At 47.0% G+C, this 15883-nt stretch overlaps 1 protein-coding gene across 2 annotated transcripts in view; it reads right to left on the bottom strand.

Moving 5' to 3' along the window:
* The window catches only part of BLTP2 (bridge-like lipid transfer protein family member 2), a 31361-nt gene extending 17918 nt beyond the window's left edge, over positions 1-13443 (bottom strand). Inside the window, exons 1-23 of one of the 2 annotated variants that reach the window (XM_021669790.2) lie at positions 13274-13443; positions 12343-12472; positions 11884-11933; positions 11440-11587; positions 11140-11258; positions 10862-10922; positions 10476-10665; positions 9474-9597; positions 9119-9243; positions 8789-8856; positions 8531-8676; positions 7727-7845; positions 7455-7618; positions 7075-7333; positions 6062-6267; positions 3678-4770; positions 3052-3243; positions 2706-2908; positions 2440-2558; positions 2099-2319; positions 606-796; positions 377-476; positions 33-232 (exon numbers count right to left, since the gene is read on the bottom strand). In XM_021669790.2, coding sequence (XP_021525465.1) covers positions 33-232; positions 377-476; positions 606-796; positions 2099-2319; positions 2440-2558; positions 2706-2908; positions 3052-3243; positions 3678-4770; positions 6062-6267; positions 7075-7333; positions 7455-7618; positions 7727-7845; positions 8531-8676; positions 8789-8856; positions 9119-9243; positions 9474-9597; positions 10476-10665; positions 10862-10922; positions 11140-11258; positions 11440-11587; positions 11884-11933; positions 12343-12472; positions 13274-13341 — 4296 coding nt within the window. In that variant the 5' untranslated portion in view covers positions 13342-13443. Of the gene's footprint in view, positions 1-32; positions 236-376; positions 477-605; positions 797-2098; positions 2320-2439; positions 2559-2705; positions 2909-3051; positions 3244-3677; positions 4771-6061; positions 6268-7074; positions 7334-7454; positions 7619-7726; positions 7846-8530; positions 8677-8788; positions 8857-9118; positions 9244-9473; positions 9598-10475; positions 10666-10861; positions 10923-11139; positions 11259-11439; positions 11588-11883; positions 11934-12342; positions 12473-13273 lie in introns of both variants that reach the window. The other variant, XM_021669789.2, reaches the window with a different exon arrangement.
* Positions 13444-15883: the final 2440 nt, after the last annotated feature.

The raw sequence follows: 15883 nt of genomic DNA on the forward strand, positions 1-15883 counted from the left end.
AATAAGGAAATAAATAAACAATTGGGCAGTACCTCCTCAGCTGTGCGATTGCTATGCCGTTGGTAGGTGAGGGAGGACAAGCTCAGCAGGTGGGTCTTTGTTACCAAGGGATCAAGACAGTGATCAGCATTCTCTTCAGTGGGTGAGGCCATCAGGTGAACGGTCACCTGACTTAGGTCACTCACCATCTGGGTCACACTCCAATCAGAGATAAGGCGCCGCATCACTGTGCCTGCTGAGAAAAGGAGGCACACAGAGCCCATGCTGCCCAGTTCAGAGGATAGTGTGAGACAGAGATGGAGGAGGGGAATTAAACTGAGAAAAGAAAAAACAACAAGGAATAGGATAGGAGAAATGAAGGAAGTCTTTATTTTACCTTGAGGTATAAGCCGCTGAGTTCCCCGAGTGAAGACGTGGCCCTGACTGCACTCAATCTGGATGCCCCGTTGCTGGGCAAATGAGGCCCAATAATGTACCTGACAACAAGAGAGCATAACTGAACAAAGGCAGGCATGAGAGGGATGATTAAGGGATTCAATATGAGAAACAAGAAAATTAGAAGCAGAATAGAAGTGAAGATATCAGCAAGGACATCAGCGCCTTACCTGCAGCTGGGGAAAGAGGGCTGTATAGGAAAGCTGCTTGTAGTGCTGACCAAGTTTCTTCTTGCTGGGTTTCAGGTTATTGAAGAGCTTTCCCCTGCAGATAGGCCTTGTGACACTAGTCCAAGTTGCCCAAAAGTTTTGCATCCAGCGCAGGGTACTACTATATAGCAGAATTCGGGGCTGGGATATTGCTGCAAAGTAAAGGATAGACATTTCTTAGTTACAGATGAAACACAGAGATAAAGCTAAATCTTTCCCTTGCTTCAGGTTGTAGAGGTTTAAAAATCCAAAATCCAAACAGCACCTAGCCTCACATTCAGCATCCCCAACTCCCTCTTCTTTCAATGATCTAAGCTCTCTGCTTTCCCCTCCTGCTATGGTCTAAATATTTGCATCTCCTCAAAATTCACATTGAAATACTAACCCCAAGCCAGGTGCGGTGGCTCATGCCTCTAATCCAAGCACTTTGGGAGGCTGAGGCGGACAGATCACAAGGTCAAGATATCAAGACCATCCTGGCCAACAGGGTGAAACCCTGTCTCTACTAAAAATACAAAAATTAGCTGGGTGTGGTGGTACATGTCCCAGCTACATCAGAGGCTGAGGCAGGAGAATCATTTGAACCTGGGAGGTAGAGGTTGCAGTGAGCTGAGATCATGCCACTGCACTCCAGTCTGGGTGACAGAGCGAGACTCCATCTCAAAAAAAAAAAGAAATATTAACCCCAGTCAGGCACAATGGCTCATGTCTGTAACCCCAGCATTTTGGGAGGCCGAGGTGGGTGGATCATGAGGTCAGGAGTTCAAGACCAGCCTGATCAAGATGGTGAAATCCCGTCTCTACTAAAAATACAAAAAATTAGCCAGGTGCGGTGGCAGGTGCCTATAATCCCAGCTACTCGAAGGCTGAGGCAGAAGAATCGCTTGAACCTGGGTGGCAGAGGTTGCAGTGAGCCGAGATCATGGCACTGCACTCCAGTCTTGGTGATAGAGTGAGACTCCGTCTCAGAAAAAAAAGAAAAACATCATCACCTAAGGTGATGATGTTAAAACATGGACCTCTGGGAGGTCACTAGATCACAAGGGTGGAGCCCTCGTGATTAGGATTAGTGCCCTTTTAAAAGTGGTCCAAGGGATCTCACTGACTCCTTCCACCATATTAGGACAGAGCAAAAAGTCACCATCTATGAGGAATGCACCCTCATTGACACTGAATCTGCCAGCTCTTTGATCTTGGACTTTCAAGCCTCCAGAACTATGATAGATAAATGTTTGCTATTTATAAGCTATCAAACTTGTGGTATTATTGTTACAGCAGCCAAAAAGGACTAAGACATCAACTCTTTCCAATAAACAAACGAAAAAAAAAAGGCCTAACCCAGATTCTCCCTTGCCCTTGTCCTCTCCCCTACCAAGACAGTCAAGCTGAAGTCCCCAGTGCCCATGCCCACCCTCCCAGCCCTTCCTCCCCACTGCCCCAGGCCCAACCCTCACTTCCACTGTGACGAGTCAGATCCATCTTGATGGAGAGATTGAGGTTCTCTGAGCGAAAGGCCCGGTAGGAGTCATGGAGCTGGCCCAAGGGCACCTCAGGCAGGAACTCTGGGGCCCGTAGAGTGACACTATGGTGATCATGGGGGTTCCCATGGCACAGCCACTGCAGGTCCAGTGTCATGCAGAGGTCAGGCAGGTGAAGGAAGCAGCAGTCGTCATACCTGCCTCACAATGGAGCCCCAGCCCTCAGTGCCCTGGTCACTCACTTCCCCTTGGTTCTTCCCCCTCCCTCCAACCTAAGTCCCTCACCCCATGGAGGCCCCTCCCTTCACTCCACTCACTTAGAGGCTGTTCTCACGTTGATATCCAAGTCACCCTTGAACACAAACTGACCAGGTTTCCAATGAAAAGACAGGTGGCTCCACTCCCAGTGCATATTTTCAGTTGTGTTGTATGGATCCTATGACCACCCCCGAGAACTTGGTGAGATATAGGTAAGAAAACCATCCTCATCTCCCAAATCAGCACCTTTCTCTCTTCCCACATGTGCTATACAGGCCTCAACCATACCATCCTGACAGGAAAAAAGTATCATGACACCCCTCACCTCAGTGGCCAGTTGGTGCAGGTTCGCCTGTTCAATGTCCATGTGCCAGTCTCCATGGAACAGAAGACGGCTCTTGTCCCACCAGGGCAAAGGTGGGCTGGGGTCAGCTGAGGGCTTGGTCAACAGGTCCACACACTGGCCAATCAATGTCCAGGCTGGATCCCAGCATGGACCCCATACCACTGTATACTGGAATATTTCCGCTGGGGTAGAGGAACAAAGGCTATAACTTGATCATAACATTACCCCTCTCTTCCTCCTTCACTCCAGAAGGGCCTCAGCTCACCTCCCATTTCACCCATTACAAATGTCCCTCAGCCAAACCAACTGCCCCATCTCTACTCACAGTGGAAGTCATGGTAGAATTTGAGTGGGGGCATGTTCCTCTCCACTGCCACGTTACCCCACGGAAGCCCCAAGTGCAGGATCTGACGCCGACGGGAGCAAGGCTGACCACTCTGCTCAGTGCCCACAAGTCGACCCATCAGCCGCCAGTCACGGATCTCAAACAGGTACCGTGGGTAGTCTCTAATCCGAACTGTTATCAGAGGAAGGGTACACACTGGCTGCTCAGGCGCAGTCTGAGCACTCTGGGGCATGTTTTTTACCTCACCACTACTTTTACCCGTCTATATTTACAAGTCAATTGAGAGAACAAGGGCAGGCAGCTGGAAGCAAGCTGACAAGTGACAGTGACCCTGGAGCAGAAGGTTAAGGGCATAGCACTGAGATCCAAGAGCCACAATAACCTTAAAGATGACTGTGTTAGCAGCTTTCCCTTTATGTTAGCCAAGCAATTTCAGGGTGAAATTCAGGAACAAAGAAAGGGAAGGGGAGCCCACCCATCCCACTCCACCCATCCAAAACAGCCACAGTTCCCAATATAACCTAGTTCTTCTGAAATCACTCAGAGAGCTCCCTAGAGCTCAGAGGGCAAACACCAGGTCTGCGAATAAGGGAAACATTACTTACCCAGAAACGTCTTGACATTGCACTTGAGCATACGACACCACTGAATGACAAGATCTACTCCCTCGGGAGGAAAAGGGCTGCCTGGATCAAGCTCTTGAACCTGCTCTACCACATGCTCAGGACCATGGAAGGAGGCATCTGCCAGAGCTACCAGCTCTAGCCCTGCTACGCTCCAAGTGAGCAGTGCCCGGCGCATGGGTGTGTTGCCATAGAGACGACGGGAGCGCTGGATGTAGATTTCAATGTTTTTGCGTTCCAAAGAGGCATAGAGCTCCTCAATTTTGCGGGCAGGCAATAACTCCCCATGCTGCTTCCGAAGGGCAGCCACTTTGGCATCCAAGAGCTGCAGCCTTTTGGCACTCTCCTTACTTTCATCCTTCATCAGCTCATAGTTATCATGAAGTTTCACCTCAAAAATGTCATCCAGGAAAACCCATGAGAAGTGCTGAACCTTTAAGAGTAGATCAGGTGGGAGCGGGACAGGGCTTGGGGAGGCCCAAGCACGAGTCACTCGATGCAGTCCCTTCAGCCACTTCTGAACTCCCACAGCCTCATCTAGAGTTCGAGAAAAGTCATACTGATAAGGAAACTCCACTGAGACTGAGCCGAGGGAGAGGAGCCAAACACGGTTCCGGAGGGTCTGCAGCGCAGGGAAGGGGTTCCGGTGGAGAATCATCTCTTCCAGCTCAGGTAGCAGCTGCACCTCCACCTCCTTGAAGTTGAAGATACTATTGCCATCAAAGCCAGCAGCCAGCTCTGGACAGTACACCTGCAGGGAACCTCCATGCCGGCTCAGTGACACACTCTCTGCAGCCAGGGTAATGAACTTGTCCTCAGCTACAAAAGCTGTCACCTTGGCTGTGCTCACCTCCAGGGTCAGGTTTAACAGCCGCTTTGGGGGTAATGGCTCAGAGGCATGGCCTTCTAGCTCAGAAGTGGTTCCTGAAGTCTCTAGTGTAAAGGATGGTACAGTCTCAGGAAACATAGTGGTTCTTAGTAGGTCTCGGCACTGTAGAGTGGCCAGGACGTGCTGGTACAGGTACATGTGATCTGGGGGGCTCCAAAGTAAGGTCAGCCCTGCACCACACTGAACCTTTAGGGAGCAGAAGAAAAGGATCTGTCAATTTCCATGTCGCAAAACAGTAGAGATGGTAAGGATTATGATACATGCATACCTTGCTCAAGAACCATCTCCACCCAGAAGTCTTTCTTGAGTAACCACATTAATTACTCTCTTCCTTTGCTCCTGTTAGCACTAATGCGGTGAGCTAACAGTTGTTAGTATCTTACGTTTAAGAGCACTTATACTTTTTAAGTTCTCCTCAACTGAATTCTAAATTGTCTGAGAATAGTGGTCATGTGTTTTAATTCTTCGGTATCTACCATAGTACATTCAGTATAGACAGCAGGCACTCAATAAATCATCTGGCTTCATGTTTCTGCTTGTGAGTTGCCTTTCTATCAGCAACTACACTTTGTCTGGTAACCACTGCAACAGTCAATTTGAGTATGTTTCATGAATTGACTGCATCAATTTCATTCTCAAAATACAGCATATTAAATTACTGAGCACAAAAGTCAATATGGCAGCTGACTTATACAAAACTATGCCTCAAGGATGGGAGTAGAGTCTTTGTCAGCTTGAAAAACAAAGTCAGTTCTGAATAGCTAAGTGGACAGAGAAAAGTAAAATTCCAGGACAGAAAAATTCTCAAGTTCTAGTCTCCAAAAAAAGAAACTCTTCAGTTTCTAAAGGAAGGTGAAGTCTGACAAAGAGGAAAATGCCCCACCCTCCTCCTAAGAGGGTCCCATGTCCATCTGTTACCCTGAGGACAAAGACACTGGAAAGCCTCTCTCAAAACGTGCCGGTGCCTCTATCTTCTGACTCCTTCCAGTCTTTTGATGGGCTAAGGGCTTCAACGAAATGACACCAGATCATTATTTTTTAAAAGTTCCTTATTTTTCAGAGATGCATACCGAAATATTTATAGTTGAAATTATATATGTCTGATACCTACATGAATTGATAATTATTGAATCTTGATATACAAAAGCTTATATAGTCTCTCTAGTTTTGTATATATTTTCAATTCCACAAAAAGTTAAAAACATACAAGCCACAAAAAATAAAGATGATCAGGTGTCATACTTCTCATGAAACCAGTTTCACAACATGAGTTAAAAAGAGAGGCTGGGCGTGGTGGCTCACACCTATAATCTCAGCACTTTGGGAGGCCAAGATAGGAGGATTGCTTAGTTTAAGACTAGTCTGGGCAAAACATGAGACTCTGTCTTGGGAAAAGATAAGAGAAAAAAAAAGACACAGGAAAGCTTTAAGCTGAGGGAAAAGTCAGCCTGGCCCCACCTCTCTACAGGAACATTACCTCTAGAGAGCGGATGCTGCTGTGATAGGTGATGGAGATCATGGAAAGGCTGAGCACTGGGGTGGGGATGTCAGGGGCCTTGCAACAGGGCTGCATCTTCTCTGTGACTGATTTCACCAGTGCTAGCACAAGTCCTTGAATCCCCACAGTGGAGGTCTCCGCACTGCCCAGGATAGTCAGGGTGTCCAGTCGTACCTCTGAAGCACCTAACGAGAAACGATGACAGCCTTGGTTCGCAGCTCTCAAAGGGCAACAATAGTCCTCACTTGCCTTTCTTATTTATTCCCTTAATTATCTTTATTCCTCATGCCTCCTTAAGTTCATTCCTTAGGTGTTTTTAATTTTTTTTTAAAGAGATGGGGTTTCTCCATGTTGGCCAGGCTTGTCTTGAACTCCCGACCTCAGGTGATCTGCCCGCCTCGGCCTCCCAAAGTGCTGGGATTACAGGCGTGAGCCACTGCGCCCGGCCTCATTCCTTAGGTTTTAAGGAAACTTTCCCTTTCCCATCTTAACCTAACTAGATTCAGCAGAGCCAAAGAATTTCCCTAACTCCTACAAATTGCACAGAGACATACCACTTACTCTCTAGAACTAAACACACAAGGAAATAAAAAGCTATATGGATCTCACCCTCTTGACTAGATCAAGGCTGTCTTTTTCTTAGGTCTTGCTTACTACTTGCCTTTCATAAGCCCTTAAGAAATATCAAGAAACCAAATATTTATACAAGACCTTCAAGCATCTCATGACTCTAATCTAGAAAAATTCCAGATAATCAGCTTCATCAAATGAGAAGCATACTAAACCAACATAATCTGCTTAGGTTACACACTACACATTTCAATATATTTATTTATTTTATTTTTGGAGACAGAGTCTCACTCTGTTGCCCAGGCTGGAGTGCAGTCGCACCACCTCAGCTCACTGCAACCTCTGCCTCCCAGGTTCAAGCGATTCTCCTGCCTCAGCCATCCAAGTAGCACACTTCAGTATAGACTCCTTGTCCCACTTACCAACCAAGGCAGAAAGGGTGAACAAGTTCATGTCTTCGACCTTCAAGTCCACTTTCCACAGTAATGACACAGATTCCCCAAATGAAGAGTCCCTAGAGACAGCTGACTTCCCAGACTGTGGACCCATCAGGGATAAAATACGAGACAGACATTGGGCACAGGTATCTGATGCTTCTACCTGAAGTCCTCGAATGGTACAATCAAGAAAGAGGGTATCTGACTGGGTGCTGGACAAGCCCAGAGGCTGGTTATAGCTACCCTAGAGAAGAAGCAGACAGATCCCATTAGAAGTACGCAGGTGCACGGTTTTATAATGCCCTGATGCACTGCCAGGATGGGGAGAACTGTGCAGGCCCCTATTCACCAAAGCCCCCACCTACCTGTAGTGTGAAGGAATCCAGAACAAGCGCCTCACCCCAAACATGCATATTGGGTGGGTGTGGTGCCCGCTGAATGTGGGAGTCACTGCCCACACGCCAGCAGAGGTGGTCCACAGTTAGGACGCCCCGCTGATGGATGCTTTGTGGCCTGAGGTGCTGGTAATCTGAACAAAGGTGAGAAAGGAGAGTTCCATGGAGCCACTGTGGCCATCAGTTGGGCCAAGCTCCACTAATGGACAGATTCTTGTCCCTTTTCCATCTGAGAGCCTTACCCAGAGAGATGGAATTGAATCCCAAGGCAAAAGGCGGTGTATCTCCAAGCTGAATGGAAATGTTGACATTGGAGATGGAGGTGCTAAAGATGATGGGAGCCAGAATTTGGGGGAAGGTTCTGCATAGGGACAAGACATCACTGTTTGGTAAGAAAAGAAGTGCAACCTCCTATCATGGAACAGTTTCTGAAGCTCACAACATCAGAGTGAGAATTTACAGTTGTGTTGTGATTCTTAGGATGGGATACACCTAGAAGATAAAAGGCTGAACTCATCAACTTACTGCTACTCTTAACAGTAATCTGCAGGAACCTCAGAAAGATATTAATTAGGCTGAATCATATAAAATTGTCACTTTCACAGGCCAAATATGATGAACACCCGCAATTTTATGTGACTGAACCTAAAATAACCAAGAAGCATCCCTTTTAAACCATAATCTTAAGTTCTCTGTGCAGCACATTGGAAGCACTACACAAAGACATGGCTGTCACCTTACAATCTCCATGTTGGCAGACAAGACAAAGACGTTCCCTGTCACTTAAGTTCAGTTTAACCAATGTTTATTTTGTATAAAACAATATGCTGGGCACTAAGGACACAAAAACAAAGAGGACAACATCCTGCCATGAAGGAGTCTAGTCTAATAGGAAAAATATATAAAACAGATTGCTATTGCGACTCAGATTTGAGGTGGTCAAACAACCTTCTCATTTAACACAAGATGCTAAGATGCTACTTTGGACTAAAAGAATCCCAGAGAATCCAACTGATAAGATGGCAGCTGAAAAAGATCAGACTGACCTTTTTTTCCTTTGCTTAAGAACAGGTGAACTAGACCCTTGAGTCTCCAGTGCCAGTAGGTGCAGCCAGTGAGAGAATTCCTGGTGCCGGTAATGAATAATGCAAGTGTTCAGAACCAGGGAGGCTGAGAGGTCAATGGTAGTCACCTGAAATGAGAAAACCAGAACTGTGGACTGGGTTTTATTTTACAAACTCATAAATGCAATAATGTAGAGAGAGTAGAGAAAGATACAATTCTTGGTACCACAATCATCATACCTGCACACTAGCCTTGAGGGAATTGAGGCAGACAATGCGCTGGCGACTCTGGGACAGCAACAACCCATCTGTAAGAGGCCAGAGGGCAGATCAGAGGACAGCACTGGAAGGGCAAGAGATAAAACTGGGAGAGGGTCAGAAGTCGGCTGTCTTAAAGAAATAAAGACTGTCACTAACACTTGTGAGTTGGGGCCATTTTCTCTCAGTATGTTCCCTCCTTCTACTCCCCAGTTACACTGAGATTAGATTAAGAAGACCATATGGGACATGAGCAAAGAGAGTATCTACTCCTCCCATTCTCTCTCAGTACCAATACCCCAACCCATGAACCTTCTAGCAGGAGTTCAGTGCTCATCTGTGCCATATCGGAGTTTGCTGTGAAGCTTCGAAGGGGCAGCTGATCCTCATCACGGTGGTACAGGAACTGCAGTAGCTTCAGAGTCCAAGTCAGGTGCCTGAATCGAGACAGATTCTGGCTCAGGAAGATGTGGAATGCCACTCCTACTTCCTGTATTTTTATTTTTTTTAAATAATTTAAATTATTTTCACATTATATGGATGTAACCATTCCTACTTCCTTTCTCCCCATAGACAAGCTCAGTGCAACTACTAGGCTGGTTACAGAGATCTCAACATATAGCTCCCACTATCACTCTCCCATCTTCTGTGTCAGGAGAGGCCTCACCTCTTTTGACTATTCATGGACAATACCACACTTGTGTTCTCCATCTTAACCTTGACCTGGTCTGGCAGCTGCTGGAGGAGGATCAGGCCAGGCAGAGTTGGCTCAACCAAGTCCTCTGTCACCTCTGAAAACATGAATGAATAACACAAGAACCAACAATTCTTAACACTCTCAATTCTCCCGAAATGCCCTGTCCTCTATGGACAAATTCTCCCACATAAAGTAGGCTAAGAAAATGTCTAAGCTGGATGGACCACAGGGCGAACACCCCAGAGATCCAGGCACCTGCTCTACTTCCTTCTCCAGACTCTAAAAACCTAAAGAGTACAAGGAGCAGGTTGGTGAATGATAAGAATATGGACCTTAGGGCCAAATAATTTAAACTTCATTTTTACTACTGATTAGCTGTATGACTTCAGTCCAGTTACCAAGCTAACCTTCCTAGGCTTCAGTTTCCTTATTTGTGAAATGCTGAGGATTTAGTGAGAGAATATACAGTCATCCCTTGGTATACTTGGGGCTTTGGGTTCCAGGACCCCCTGCAGATACCAAAGTCCACACATATTCAACTGCAGCAGTTGTCCCTGTGGGAATCTGTGTATACAAAAAGTCAGGCCTCCATATCAGCAAGTTTCATATCCTGCAAATAATGCATTTTCCATACATGTTTGGTTATGGATGTAGAACACACAGATATGGACAGCCAACTGTACGTATTGAAAAAAATCCACATATAAGTAAACTCACAAAGCTCAAACCATGTTGTTCAATGGTAAACTGTAAATAAAACACATAGTAACTAACCCATGATAGGTGCCCACTCAATGTTAGTTCTGTCACTCCACACAAGCAAATGCCCTATTTCTTCTAACTGTCCTTAGGGTCAAAGTCCATGGTGACTAACGACTCATACCTAAAAAAGTAGTGAGGCCACCATTTTTTCTACTTCAAAACAATCCCTGAGAACAAGGTAGCCAAGAAACTCAATGATTAAGGCTTTACCTGAACAGGGAACAGGCTTAGATGCCAGGCTTGGGCCCTGGCACAGCAGTTGGCTCTGGAAGAGGCCCTCATGCAGTTCAGCATGGAGTGTCCACACATCCACAGTGATAGCTGTCAGATGCCGACTGCTAATGCCCACCTTTAGACACAGGTCCAGGGCCAGTGAGAGCTCCACTAGGCAGGTGTCTTCCTGTGGGGAAGATGAGCCTCTAAGGTATGTGTAAGAAGGTTTGGAAGTCTTAGGTCAAAATGTGGTGATCTGGAACACTGGGTACTGAATTGAGGGAACTCCCTAAGGCCACAGAACCTAGAATGTAAGCCCTGAGCTCCTTCACACTTTATGCCCAGGAGGAAATAAGGCATCTGAATGATCATGCCATACTTACCAGCTGACCACTCTTTAGAACTTTGCTGTTGATCTTACATAAGCTCATCTCACAGATTAGCCTACGAAAGGAAAAAAATTAGGAGCACTTGGCCCTTTTCCTCACCATTTACCTCCAATCAAGTTCTGTTGCCTAGAAGGGACAAGGCAAGTGAAATGTCTAATCCTGACACCTCCTCAAGTTGCACAGAATGAGAACTTAACACCTTGATAAGGAGGCCCTGAAGCAACTCTAAGGCAAGAATAGGACAGCTCCATTCCCTCCTCCCCAGTGCTTACCTTTTCCCATCACTATCCAAAAGAAATCTGCTTCTACTGATCTGTATATGCCATAAGGACTCAGAGGTATCCACCTTGAGAACCATGATGTTTATAGCATCTACATGAATAGAGAATAGCTGGAAGGAAAAAGCAAAGATAAACATTAATTAATGTTAAGGAACTACCCTTCCTTTCCAGATAAGAAAGAGAAAAACAGCTCTTAGGATTATGCCCTAAAAATAGTAGAAAAATCTACCCATAACTCCAAAGCCAACCATGCCAAAGTACAGTCCAGGATAGCGGGAGAAGTTGTCTCACTTGGCAGAAGATCTTCAATAAGGACGGGCTGAAGGACAGTTCCTTTTGATCCACCCCAGCGCTCTGGGAGAATGGGGCAGATAGGCCAGAAACTTTCTGTAGGTCCGTTCTGATACGCACTTCTCCAAAGCACAACGCCACATAGTGTCTGCCCAGAAGAGAAATCTTACTGCCACCAGGCCCATCCCTCCCATAGCAATCTATTCCCCACCCTCACATTCACTTTCTCATCCTTCCAAGAAATATAGCTCAAATCAGAGGTTAGTCTCATAGCAGTTATCAGTATCTGTCTCACAAGATAATGGCACCCAGGCTAACAGGAAGGCTTCAGCAAAAACATCCCTTCCTCCTTGGATTGTGAGGCCTCTGTAGAAGAATCTCACTCTGCAAACACCAACTTCAAAATACTCCCCTAGGGGAGAAGTGAGAATATAGGGTACTCACGGAAGATCATGGGTAAGGAGTTTGCTGGAAATCCACAGGTTATCAATTTCCTAAAATAGTGAGGGAGAAAGCTCTGTATGCTAGCTGCTGCTAAATAAGCAATGAGCAGCTTGACAAGCCAGGAAAGGTTCTGGATTATTAGAATTTCTCTTTCATAGGCATGTTGCCTTGAATCCCTGTTAAATTAGAATAGTAAACTCTTCGATTTCCTGTTATCTTTCTTTTGTATCTTTGTTATGTGGCCTGGACACTCCGTGTCCTATAAACATTTTTAACTGAACAACTTGCATCAATCCCAGCGTTCTCCAACTAGTTCTAAGATCATCTTGGCAAAGAAATGGCAAGGCTGGGATTTACTAGAAAAACCACCAGAATTTCTTTTTTTAAAAAAAGGAAATTAAGAGTTTAAATTCAGCTGAATCAACCCTACATACATATCCAGAGTTTCCTAGAACTCACCACTGTTTGCTGGTGCTGCTGAAACTTAAGACTGACATTCTGGATCCAAAAAAAGCGGAAGGAGCCAATCTTTAGCTCCGCCTGCAGCTTCCGCTGACACCACTTGGTGGCCAACCGGACTACAAGCCACCTGCAGAAAAATTCCTGTTTATTCAAAGGACCCTTTTCCAATGATAGTTTCCCTCACCCCTTGCTGGTCTTACAAAGCCTTGCAAAAAGGTCGTTTCCTGAAACTGGATCTGAGCAACTCTCCTTTCTCCCAAAGCACCACTCTGTCATAGACATTCAGCGACGCTGATCAAGATCCTAGCTCTCGACTGACCCCTCCACCCAGAGGAAACCAGAAACTCCACCCTCTAAGTTGGGGACCAAAAAAAAAAAAAATCTCTCAAATTGTTAGGAATCCCAGAGGCAAAGACAGAAGGCCCCAGCAGGAGTCAAAGCGGAGGCGGCTCAGTCAGATATGCCATCACGCCATCACACTCCCCAGAGGGTCTCCGTCTCCTGCCCCCACCCACCAGATAGGTATCCGCGAGAAGGCACTCTGAGGTCAGACCCGGCAGCTAGAATGCTGTTCTCCCCAGACCTATGCTGCAGGTGCCCTTCGCGCTTGGCAAAGAGGACATTCGGGGGGGAGGAGGGGGAAAGAGAGGCCACTGAACCAGGCCCCTTCCTCACACTCCTATTCAGTTCCTGGCCTCAGCATTTCCTCAGGCCCCGCCCGCTTCCTCAGTCTCCCCCACTCTCAGCCCATTCACTGCAGCTCAGGCCGCGCGCCCCCGCACGATCCCTCCCCTCGCCGCGCACCCCCTTCAACCCTACCCACTCTGCCTCCCGCGCATCAGTCCGGCGCGCACCCCCTCCTCAGTCTTTCTTCCTCCTCTCTGCCCCCTCCCGCCCGCCGCCACTGCCGCGGCCGGGAGCCCCTCACCGGCCTAGAAAGAGAGCGCTAAGCGCAACCAGCAGCAAGACCAACAGCGCGGAGAAGAACAGAGGCATTTAGGTCCGGGTCCGGCCCGGCTTGGCCCCGGCCCCCGCCATGCCGGGTCCCGACGCCGGATCCGCGCAGCGCAGCCGCGGGCCGACCAACCGCGCGCGCAGGAGCAGCGCTGAGCTAGGAAGCGTTGGTGCGCACGCGAGCTCCGCCTCCCACAGCCCGCCAGCCAGCCAACGGCCTCCCTCCCCAGCCCCACCCCGCCCCGCGACCCGGCAGGGCCGACCGGCTGCGTGCGCTAGGAGCGGGTGTGGCCCGGGGGGGAGGGCGCTGGGGAGCCGACCCAAAGCTGACACACGCCCAGGGCGCTCCCCACGGTTCCCGGAACCGCCGGGCTCGGGGACCCGCGGGGGTCGGAGTCCGGGCCCACTTCCTGGGCTGTAGTGGACTTGGCTGGCTCATTTCGGCCGGGAGAGCTCACTTTCAGGGTCAGGGGAGTTGGAGTCCGCCTGGCCACTTAGGCATGGACTTAGTGTTCTGAGGAAGTTACACCCTGGTCAGGCTAGTGGTAGCACTCGCATCTTATTCAAGATCCTGTTTGAAAATTACTGAGACGGAAACTAGGAGGTAATTAAAAGGCCTCAAAAATCCCTCCCCATTCCATCCACAGAGGAAACTAATAAGTTGGTTTTTGTTTTTTTTGAGACGAGGACTCGCTATGGTGCCCAGTCTGGTCTCGAACTACTGCAGGCTTAAGGGATCTTCTCACCTCAGCCTCCTGAGTAGCTGGGACTAAAGACGCGCGCCACCGTTCCTGGCCAATGAGTTTTTACTTCATTTACTGTTTGAACACTGTTCTGGTCATTCTACTTACAGTACGAACTGGGCCCTGAAGAGGGGAGATACCGCAGAAGTACTGAATATTGTTCTTGCCCTTTAGCAAAAAATAGTTTATCTGGGAAGCAAACATAATTATATAAAATAGACAATACATAGTTTTGCATGCTTCCATCTCTGTAAAATGAGAGAACAGGACAAAGGTCCCTCAGAGTTACTGTGCTGCTACCAAGGATCAGTATCTGAATGATACGGATAATACAGCACAAGCTAAGAAAATCCTGATTTTTTTTTTTTTTTTTTTTTTTTGAGATGTAGTTTTGCTCTTGCTGCCCAAGCAGGAGTGCAATGTCGCAATCTGGGCTCACTGCAACCTCCACCTCCCAGGTTCAAATGATTCTCCTGCCTCAGCCTCCCAAGTAGCTGGGATTACAGGCGCACCCCACCACGACCAACTTTTTTGTATTTTTAGTAGAAATGGGGTTTCATCATGTTAGCCAGGCTTGTCTCAAACTCCTGACCTCAGGTGATCCACCCACCTCGGCTTCCCAGAATGCTGGGATTTCAGGCATGAGCCACTGCTCCTGGCCCTGAGGGTTTCAAAATAAGTATTATGGAGTAGGTCATGTCTCTCTTCATGCCCCTTCATTCCCACATCCTAATTTCCATAAATATCCTTCAAGATTTTACTCAGAGTTTCTTTTTGGCTCCCTCAGATAAAACACCATTTCACCTTTCACCTATTTGTGGCCCAAAGTTGCTTTTACTTCTCTGACTGGTTTCTTCCCTTATCTAGTCCTCTCATCAGTGATTTCACATCTCCCCAAGAGCTCCAATGCTATTTCAAGGTCATACTTACCTCTCAAGCATGATATTAGTGTCATCTTCCTTGTAATCTGCAGCCTTCCCCCAGGGTACGTCCTCTGAATGCTCAGGAAGGCCTAATTCACTGAAAACCTCTGTCCAAGTCAAAGAGGGGTGCCATGCAACACATATCCCTACTCTGGTTTATGTTATCTAATCTGTTTATTCAGCCAAGACTATCACTTCCTTCCTTCTCCCTAGACTGTTACTAGCCCTACTCCCAACCATCTCATAGCTTAACATGTTGATTTTATCATTTTTCTATTTCTTTCTGGAGAGATCTTAAGGGATCAACACAAGCAGAATAAGGGGAGTCGGGGAGCGGAAGGGAAGGTAGAGGCAGCAGTGGAGCTCAACTAATTCATGGCCTCCATTTATTGAGACCACAAATCCTTGTAAAAGAGACCAAGTCTTTTAATGTCATGGGCCATGTTTGGCACAGAACTGGTCTCTAAATGTTTACATTAACAAAGCAAATAGGAAAAAGAACAAAACCCAGAAGTTTCTAAAAATAAAAAAGGTTGCTAGTCACTGAAATTCCAGCAGATGGCAGCCATCTCTGTTCACCAATACTGTGACTGAAAGCTACAGGAGCAAATTTTCTGTAACTGACATAGGAAAGGATGAAATCACGTAGGTAGAAGACAAAAGTAGTTTTCTATCCATCTTTTTAGAGAAAGATATATCTATGTTTGTCCAAAAAACAGGATTTCTTTTCCAAAAGCTAAACACAATTGTGTAGTTAAAAAAACATGAGTCATAAACAGCTAGATTACTATTCCAAAATGATTAGTTTTAAGAATTCAGGCAGTAAGCCAGTCATGGTAGCTTACTCCTGTAATCCCAGCACTTTGGGAGACCACAGCATGAGGATCGCTTGAGCCCAGGAGTTCCAGACCAGCCTGG

The sequence above is a fragment of the Aotus nancymaae genome, unplaced genomic scaffold (assembly GCF_030222135.1).
Source record: "Aotus nancymaae isolate 86718 unplaced genomic scaffold, 86718_ANA_hifiasm-v0.15.2.pri h1tg000072l, whole genome shotgun sequence".
Classification (NCBI taxonomy): Eukaryota; Metazoa; Chordata; class Mammalia; order Primates; family Aotidae; genus Aotus; species Aotus nancymaae.